At 36.4% G+C, this 10,516-nt stretch overlaps 1 protein-coding gene across 1 annotated transcript in view; it reads right to left on the bottom strand.

Annotated features, from left to right (window-relative positions):
* Positions 1-2,294: 2,294 nt before the first annotated feature.
* The window catches only part of LOC111233551 (metabotropic glutamate receptor 4-like), a gene marked incomplete at its 3' end in the record, with an annotated part of 122,712 nt that continues 114,490 nt past the window's right edge, over positions 2,295-10,516 (bottom strand). The window contains exon 9 of the mRNA XM_022761391.1: positions 2,295-2,395. Within this exon, the coding sequence (XP_022617112.1) occupies positions 2,295-2,395 (101 nt within the window). The remainder of the gene's footprint in view (positions 2,396-10,516) is intronic.

Below are 10,516 nucleotides of genomic sequence, written 5' to 3'. Positions count from 1 at the left end.
CCTTAATATACTATGATGATTTTTTGACATTTAACGCCATACTATACTATGACGTTTTTTGGCAGTTTTCTGCCATACTTGACTTTGACGTTTTTTGGTATTTTTCTGTCTTACTATACTATTTCCTTCGATGCCTGACCATACTATGACATTTTTATGACCTTTTATGCCTTAATATACTATGATGATTTTTTGACATTTAACGCCATACTATACTATGACGTTTTTTGGCAGTTTTCTGCCATACTTGACTTTGACGTTTTTTGGTATTTTTCTGTCTTACTATACTATTTCCTTCGATGCCTGACCATACTATGACATTTTTATGACCTTTTATGCCTTAATATACTATGATGATTTTTTGACATTTAACGCCATACTATACTATGACGTTTTTTGGCAGTTTTCTGCCATACTTGACTTTGACGTTTTTTGGTATTTTTCTGTCTTACTATACTATTTCCTTCGATGCCTGACCATACTATGACATTTTTATGACCTTTTATGCCTTAATATACTATGATGATTTTTTGACATTTAACGCCATACTATACTATGACGTTTTTTGGCAGTTTTCTGCCATACTTGACTTTGACGTTTTTTGGTATTTTTCTGTCTTACTATACTATTTCCTTCGATGCCTGACCATACTATGACATTTTTATGACCTTTTATGCCTTAATATACTATGATGATTTTTTGACATTTAACGCCATACTATACTATGACGTTTTTTGGCAGTTTTCTGCCATACTTGACTTTGACGTTTTTTGGTATTTTTCTGTCTTACTATACTATTTCCTTTGATGCCTGACCATACTATGACATTTTTATGACCTTTTATGCCTTAATATACTATGATGATTTTTTGACATTTTATGCCATACTATACTATGATGTTTTTTTTCATTTTTCTGCCATACTCGACTTTGATGTTTTTTGGCATTTTTATGCCTAATTATATTATTTAATCTCATGCTTTTCCATACTATGACGTTTTTATGACCTCTTATGCCTTAATATACTATCATGTTTTTTTGACATTTTATGCCATACTATACTATGACGTTTTTTGGCATTTTTCTGCCATACTTTCTTTTGACGTTTTTTGGCATTTTTCTGCCTTACTATACTATTTCCTTTGATGCCTGACCATACTATGACGTTTTTATGACCTTTTATGCCTTAATACATTATGATGTTTATTTGACATTTTATGCCATACTATACTATGACGTTTTGTGGCATTTTTCTGCCATTGTATACCTTGACTTTTTTTGGCATTTTTAAGCCTGATTATATTATTTTGTCTCATGCTTTGCCATACTATGATGTTTTTATGACCCATCATGCCTTAATATACTATGATGTTTTTAAAATTTTTTTTGACTTACTATACTATGTTTTTTTTGGCATTATATGCCTAACTATACTTTGACGTTTTTTGACATTTTTTTGCATTACTATGCTATGATATTTTTTTTTTTAAATTTTGTCTTACTATACTATGATGTTTTTATACCTTACTATACTATCATGTTTTCAATGCCTTACCATACTATGAGATTTTTATGCCTTAGTATACTATGACGTTTTTCCAGATGTTTTTGCTTCACTAAGCTATGACGTCTTTTCAACTCATGTTGCCTTACTATAACGTTTTTTGACATTTTTTTGCCTTACTATACTATGACCTTTTTTATGCCTTACTATACTATGACGTTTTTTATGCCTTACTGAACTGTGATGTTTTTATGCCTTACTATACTATGACCTTTTTTATGTCTTAACATATTATGAAGTTTTTATGACATTTTTATGCCTCAATATATAACATATTTCAATGCCTCATTATACTGTTACATTTTCATCCCTAACTATACTATGACATTTTTATATCTTACTATACTATGATGTTTTTGTGACTTACTATACTATGACATTTCTTGCCTTATTGTACTCTGACGGTTTTTATGCCTTACTATAGTATGCCGCTTTTATGCCTTATTATATCATGACGGTTTTTATGCCTTACTATACTACGACTTTTTTAAGCCCTACTATACTGACATAACCCAGTTTGTAGGCCACGAAAAATTAGGGAATGGACAAGACTGATGACAAGTGGTGACAATATTTATTATAAAAATGAATAAACTGAAAAGACAAATACAAATATGGAGTGTGTCAGTCAGTCATATCAGTGGTGTGAATATGAATGTGTGAATACAATCAATTGTAGGATGTTGTGAAGCAAAACAAAAATAAAATCCAAACAAAAAAAACATGCTGACGCTGTCAGGGATGAGTCCAGGTGAGAGGAAGGGTAGAGCAATTGGAGCATGCAGTCCAGATGCTCCAAATCTGGCTGCTGCGATCACCTCCTTCTGTTTACCTTTGAGGACACAAAAGCACAAAACTGCCCATGACAGCTACACTTAGACAAACCCGTCTTTATGCTTTCCAATACTATGACTTTTTCATACTTTACTATATTATGATTTTTTTTATACCTTACTATACTACGACTTTTTATGCCTTTTTCCACTATGACATTTTTATGCCTTACCATAGTATGACTTTTTTATGCCTTACTATATTATGACATTTTTATGCTTTACTACACTTTCATAACCTTGCTCCTAGGCCACGACAAATTAGGGAATGGACACAACTGATGACAGGCGGAGACAATATTTATCATAAAAATGAATACTCAATAATGAATTGTAAGATGTTGTTAAGCAAACAGAAAACAAAATCCAAACAAAAGAAAACAGGGATGAGTCCAGGTGAGAGAAAGGTAGAGTGATAGGAGCGTGCAGCCCAAGTGCTCCAAATCTGGCTGGCGCAATCACCTCCTTCCATTTACCTTAGAGGACACAAGTCACAGTAACTGCCCACGACAACTACACTTAGGCAGACTCGTCACAATACTATGATGTTTTTATGCCTTACTATAGTGTGACTTTTTTATGTCTTATTATACTATGACTTTTATGCCTGACTATACTATGACTTTATGACTTATTATGACTTTTTATGCCCTACAATATTATGACTTTTTTGTGCCCTACTATACAATGACTTTTTTATGACTTACTGATACTATATATATATATAATACTATACTACTATACTATACTCTGTCACGTCTTGCTGTTAGAGATGCCCACCCAACCTTTTCATACAAGGTGCAATGATGGTAGTATAACTGTCACCAGTTGGGTTTGCGAGTAGAGGCAGAGGCGTGTCTATAGATGACATCAGCATAATCCAGGACAGACAAGAACACAGCCTCAATTTTTCGCTTCCTGCTGACCATACAAAAATGATCTCTGTTTCTGATACAACCAGATTCCAAGATATTTATAGAAATTAGGCTATTTATCTGGTTTGACTACAATAACCATCTTGAAATAATGTGTACAGGTTGTATTAGCATGTGAAAAGCATCCTGGTGACCCTTTTACAGTTTTTTCAGTTGCTAAATTATTGAAACTGGCACTCATGGAGCAAAACCTCTGCTCACATCTCCAAAACTCTAAACACATATACACCTTTGCACCCAAATTGCAATTCAACACAACACTTTTTGCAATACACTGTACACAGTTCTCTATGTAAAACACAGGAATCCAACAAAGTCATTTGTTTGCCATTTCAAAACACTGCTATTCAAAATGCTACACCTGTGGACCTGTTGGCCAATACACAGGCCACCTGGCCAAACACATAACTGCTTAATTATTGACTCATCAATCAAGATGTAAGCACTATAAAAAGCTAAATTTTTACAACAACAATGGAAGCAGCAGTAAGAGGAAGAGGTGGAGGGAGGGTGAGAATGAGAGGTAGGGGTAGAGCTGGAGGACAAGGACAAGGACAAAGAATGGCACAGCTTTCAGATGAAATCTGGGCAACATTAGCTGACCATGTTATCAACCATGGGTTGAACATGAGCTGATTTACCGTAGCCTCTGTTATCCGGACATTTAGACTTGAGCACAGGTATGTAACCAGAATACCATTCACTCTGCATAATTCAGTATCACCAATCATACTGTGTCCATCACTTTTTGTTCACATTGTTCACAAAGCCATTGTAGATGGTGTCCTCCACTGCCATGCCAACATTGGTTGATACAACACAGACCACATTCTCACATTTTTGGACAGACTGTTCAACACTGTGATACCGGCGGACCACATGGACGACGCAGAGCAGCATAGACCGTATGGGACAGTGTTAGCTTCCATCCCAGAGCCCTGATCTAAAACCGGTTTGTTGATCACCCACAATTTCTTGTTCAATACCTTATACCCTACTCTCCATTTCTCAGTCCAGCTGAGTTTTTCTCTGCACGGTGGAGGAAGGTATGACCATTAGCCCTATGTGCACATGGCTCTTCAACAGGCAATGAAAGAGGCATGTGATGACACTGATGTGGGTGCTGTCCAGGACTGGATGATTCTTCCCTCACTGATCTTGATGAGGTGCTGTGGGCAGACCCAGTGAGGCAGCAAGATGACGCCTAAATATTTTCTTTTCTTTTGTCTTGTAATTTATTTCCCCTCAAATTTTAATTTTCTGTTGGCTGTATTTGATAGAACTTTTTTTGTTCCTAAAACAGTAATGTAAGATGTACTGTGCATTTGATTGATTGAATGACTGATTGATTTGATTTGTTGTCGTTTTGTTTCAACAGTATTTGTGTTTCTGCATATATTCAAACTTGAACAAATTCTCTCGGCAGAATTCTCTTCCCTCAGAACTATGATGACAAGACCACCAAAGATGAAAGTGGTTTGGATTGAAAACAACAGTGTGTAGTTGGTTGGACAAGAATGTGGTAATATGAATGTAGTGTTTGCCATTTGGTGCAAAAGTTTGATTTTGATAAGAGTTTATGTAGTTTTGAATGCAGTGCTTCATTTTAAGGATATACGAGGTGTTTTGCACTTTGGATGTTTGGTTTTGTTAATTGTGTGTGAAAAAATTAGCTCTGTTTTCAAAATTGTGCCTAAGCAATCGTAAAAAAAAAAATTGTCATGCTCGCTTGTCAAGTCAAGCAATTAACAAAATTGCCATTGCTAATCCAAATTTGATCTAACAATTATTTTCATTATCAATTTATCTGCTCATTATTTTTTTAGTGTAATTAATCAACTACATATAAAATGTCAGAAAATAAGTCATAGTTTCTAGATGCAGCTTTTTCAAACATCTTGTTTTGTCCGACCAACAGTCTAAAGACTTTCAGTTTACAATGATATGAAACAGAAAATCTGCAAATCCCCACAAACATGTTTGGCATTTTTGTTTGAAAAATTACTAAAACAATGATCGATTATGAAAATAGTTAATTTTTCTGTTGATCGAGTAATTAATTAACTAATCGTTTCAGCTCTGATTTGATCAGTAAACAGCAAATTCAACCCTGCTCTGAAGCCTGCATCTGGTGTGAATCTGCTTCTGAGGGAAACTACATAAAACATTACTACATTTTTTATCTCCACTTTCTCACACTGCCCCAAGCGGAAGCTGTTTTTGTTTGTTTTTCACTTTAAATGGCATTTAATAAGGCATACTTTCATCTCCTGTCCTCTTAAGGCGGTTTATTAAACAATTATAATAATGTATGTTATTTTCTCTCTAAGATGGGACAGGCAGATTTTCAATATAAAAACTGCTGTGGGCGAGACAAACAAGTAGGTGTAGGATTGGAAAAAGTGCAGTGTTTATTATTTTTCTTTGGCTGCCACGAGGAGTGATTTACAACTGAAATTAAACCTTGACATGACTGACCTGTAATAATATATGATCTAGCAAATCAGAATAAAGTGTTTTTTGTGGCCATGATAGAATTAATTCAAACATGCTCTTATTCATAGGCTTTGTACTTTTAACAGTAAGTATTTTTATATGAGTCTACCTTTAAAGTAATATATCCCTCTTTTAACTGACAGAGTTTTCATCAACTGAGTGACCCTGAGTAGGCCCCTGCTGGTTTCTCATCAAAGCAGAGTAACATTTAGCTCCCCAGATGTGACCTTCGCTTGAATATCTTGTTTGTCTTTATTATTTGTGACTCTCCACAGTACTTTCCCTCCAGACTGACTGCATCTCATCACAGCCAGCCCTGCTACCATGTGGGACTGCTGGCTGGAGAGAAGAATGGAAGAATGGAGGCAGTATGATAGAAGGACAGCTGCAGTGGTCCCCTCCCAGCTGTAGGGAGTGTTAACCAGTGAACTGCTCTGGGCTCGGTTCACTGCTGCCTCAGGGACAGACTGTTGAATTCGTGCTGTTACTCGCATGAACAGAAAAAAAAAGAAGAAAAAAATTCGCTGCTGCCTTTACCCAAGAATAGCTATCTTCAAAGTCAATCTGTGTGGTCACTTACATATACTGAATGAAAATATCTAAGAAAAGTGATCAAGATGAAGTATCAAGATTTCCATCATCCAATATCAATATATAGTTTTAATCTAAAATCAAGATGGTAAATTCTACACAAAACTTGTACAAGTATATTTACCATTCCAAATATAAAACGATACATGTGGCAACTAACAACTATTTCATCATCAATTCATCTGCTGATTATTTGTCAATTTATTGTCACATCTATAAAACATCAGAAAACAGTGATAGAGGCTCATCACAACCTTCCAAAGTGACATCTTCAAATGTTGTTTTATGGGATCAATTATCCAAAACACAAAGAAATTCAATTTACAGTAATATAAATGAGAAAAATGAGCAAGAAATTCTCATGCGGGAGAAGCTAAAACTCAGAAAATGATTGGAGTTTTAAAATAAAAATAAAATAAACGTTACTAATTAATTACTGACGTTTTACTAACTATGAATAAACTAATGATTTCAGTTTTAGTTAAAACTGAATATTGTTTCTTAGGCACCAGGCTATAAAAACTGACAACATGTCAAAACATACAAGTACCTAATATGAAGCTTTAAACTACACAATGGATCAAATGAAACTCCAACACACATATGGTTGAAAATCTACTATATGCTTTTAAAAATATTCTTTTGCACAACAGGATTGTCTCTAAAAATAACACAATTAGAACCTCACTAATACTGGTTGATGTGAGTATTGATATTTTACAAAATACCAATAATGATATATGGCTGATGTTAATTTTATATATTCTATATTTATATACATATATAAATAATACACACTAACAGTTTTGACAAAGATCCTTTAAATCTTTTTTTTGAGACAAGTGTGTCTAAAACATGGACTGACTGGGACATTTTACAGTTGGGAAAAAGGTTGTCAGCTCTTTGCATTGGACAAACTATGCAACAATGTCACCATATTTCTAGATTAACTCAAACATATCTTTGGTATTTATCAACTGATAAACGCAGAGACTGATGGATCTTTAATAAGCTAATCTTGGTCTATTTCAAATCACAATTTGACCATATAGTCACAGTACAATTCCACCACTAGTCAATATATTATAATATTATATTATTGTCCAACCCTTTCTTGAAATCAGAATATTTCTGTTTGGTATTTCATCAGACGGCACCAAGGTGCTACTGGATAAAAAAAACAACAACATAGTACTGCTTCATGGAGTCCTGGTTTCAGTATCAGACCAACTCCAATGTTTAATCCATAAATTTGTTTTCTCCTAACTGCAGTGCACCTGAGCATGCAGCTAATAAAAGCGGGTTGCTGTATATCTCACAGTCCTGTCATGCCATCAGCAGATCTTGCCTGAGGCGTAACGTAAGGTAGAAGAAGTATGGCAGCATTAATGACTGGAAAAAGACGAAAGGGAAACAATGGGGATCTATGAGCACATATGTGATGAGAGGATCCTACATAGAGTGTAACACAACTGAGTGAGTCAGTCGTCACTGATAGTGTAAAATTAATCTGAGGGTTAATAAATGTAAACAGATTCTATTTTCAACCAGGGACTCTAGAGAGCCTCTGCTTCAGGAGGCAATCTATCAAATTCAGTTAAACTGCATAATTCCCATTCTACATTAAGATACCGGGTTATTTCTCAGCATGCTATAGAAATGTTCAACAGTGGGGCTTGCTGCATGAGAATTCACTTTAATTGCACTCTAATTAAGCTAATAAACAAATAGAAGCCTTAGGGGACACAATAGTATAGCTTCATGGGGGAATGTAATTTATAAAGATCACAATCCTTTGGCCTAGATTAGCTTCACAGCCTGTTCACCCATTATTGGAGCACCCAGAGGTCAACAGCCGAGACCCAGAGGGCCACTTTGCTGTAGGCCTAATAAACGCAACAACTGTTCTCTGAAGATCAAGATGTTGCTCAGCTCCCTCTGCTCTGTGGCATCAATCTTCATTACTATGATTACTGTGAATCATTCTGTTTGTCTTTGTCTCAAAAGAGACAAAGAAAGAAAAGATTTTTTTTTTTTTTGTGGTGGGTGGGTGGGTGGGGTTAACACCACTACTCCTGTCTGACATGCGGTTTCGTTGAACACCCTGTAACTCCCACTCTTTGTCTGACGAGTGCATTAACAGCAGTTTTTTTGTTGTTTAGTTGACAGTGCCAATAGTGTGATGGAGACTTCATAGAGAAATAAACAACACCACTCAATTCATCAGTCCATTCATGCACTGTAATGGCAGGACCTCTTTGTGTGGGCTGATTGAATTTGAATTGAGCCCATTGTGCTGAAACCTCATTCCCGTGGATGCTTTTGTCCCCACGCCCCTCCTCCTGCCTCCCTTTTAGAGACAGCCGCTGATTTAGACTGTTTCTCCAGGTAAGCAGGTGTCACATCTATTTCTGAAGCTAGCATACAGTTCGGTGATCACGCTCCATAGATAGACCAGATGTCCCTGTTTGAAAGATAGAGAGAGCCTCCCATGGCATTCGTTACATTTATCCTGGCACCAGATGACAAATAAATGACTGTGCTTGTAACGCTGAGGCAGAGGCCTGCTGTAAACTGGTGATGAGAGCATAGGCAGCTAGATAAGGTAAATCAAGACCCGGAGGAAGTGGAGCATTTAATTGCTCTGAAAGACGTGTCGTTGTGGGCTGTGAGGCTTTGTGGGGCCTGTCATTTACAGTACGATGATTATGAGGTGTGTTTGCTTTGACATGTTAATTCCTTAAATAAGAACATTGTTTATGTAACAGCTCAGAGAATCAGTCATGGGGTTTGTTTTCCTCCATATTAAGTCTAGCAAAGCTCGGTGACAAAAGCCAACAAGACCAAATGAAATGACAAAATACATTGTTTGCAAGTGTCCCTTCAGGGGGACAAAATTACGAAATTGTGAATAATCACTGTTGGAAACATAAGTCAGTTTTATGACTTGACAACACTGTGGTTAAGGACAAATCTGAAGACAAGCTGAAAGTTACACAGCCTGGACAAAGCACACATAAAGATCGTTTCCACCGACTCGGTCTTTGACAGTCAGGAAAGAGCACAAACCACACAACTGAGGAAATATACTAGACAACACACTGACCGACTGCTCAGTAACGACTGGAGTTCTGACAGTACAAGACCCCACAAATCCCATCTGTCATGTGTTCTTGTATCACAACAAACATGGACAGCACACAGCAGCTTGCACTGTTTATGTGCAGTGCAGTTTGTGGTGAAAAGGCCAAAAAAGGAGGGAAATGGAAGGAATGTAGGGCCAACAGAGGGAACTGTGTGTGAGTGAACTAAAACAAAGCCAACTTCAGGTAAAGCTGTTTGTTTACCAATATGTCTCCATCGGGTCACACACATCAGTTGCAAATATTTTACATTATCATGTTTAATCAGGTCATACACACTTTTTATCTGCTGTCTGTCAACACCAGGACCCACTCCAACTTGGTCCGATCAGTCGTAAAATGATTCCCATAATCACCTCAGCAGTTGGAGTGAGTGTGTCCTGGTCATTAAATATAGACATAAACACAAACTTTGCCAGCGTTCAGAAAACAGTTTGGGTTCAAATAAGTACTTTGTTGAGGCTCTGTAATAGCATCACACAAATTCAGAGCTGCAACGATCAGTCTGTCGACAAAAAAGGTGAGAATTAGCTGCTTTTCTCTGTTTGATATCAATGTGAACTGAAGATTTTTGGGTGTCAAAACAGAACACGTCAGCGTGCACTACAGGAAACTGTGATCAGCGCATTTCACAATTATTTTTTATTTCACAACAGTGATTAAAAAAAAAAAAAAAAATTATCAATACTGAAAGTAATTGTTAGTTGCAGTCCTACACTACTTCCTCCTTCGCTTCTGATGGACAAGAGTCATAATTTCTACAGTCACTACAGAGCTTCGTCACATGAATGTAAACAAATGTCGTCTGAGGACGTGGAGGACAGTCTGTTAAAGGCAGTCTACAATAAAGAAACTTGGCTGCATGGCCTGACTAGACTAAACCATATTAGAGTGTGAAGTTTCTCTGAGTCAACACTCAAAGGCCATTTTGGGTTATGTATTGAATATGATTATT

The sequence above is a fragment of the Seriola dumerili genome, unplaced genomic scaffold (assembly GCF_002260705.1).
Source record: "Seriola dumerili isolate Sdu_G_001 unplaced genomic scaffold, Sdu_1.0 BDQW01000409.1, whole genome shotgun sequence".
Taxonomy (NCBI): domain Eukaryota; kingdom Metazoa; phylum Chordata; class Actinopteri; order Carangiformes; family Carangidae; genus Seriola; species Seriola dumerili.
The sequence above is the reverse complement of the archived record's forward strand: the minus strand, read 5'-3'. Positions and strand labels throughout refer to the sequence as shown.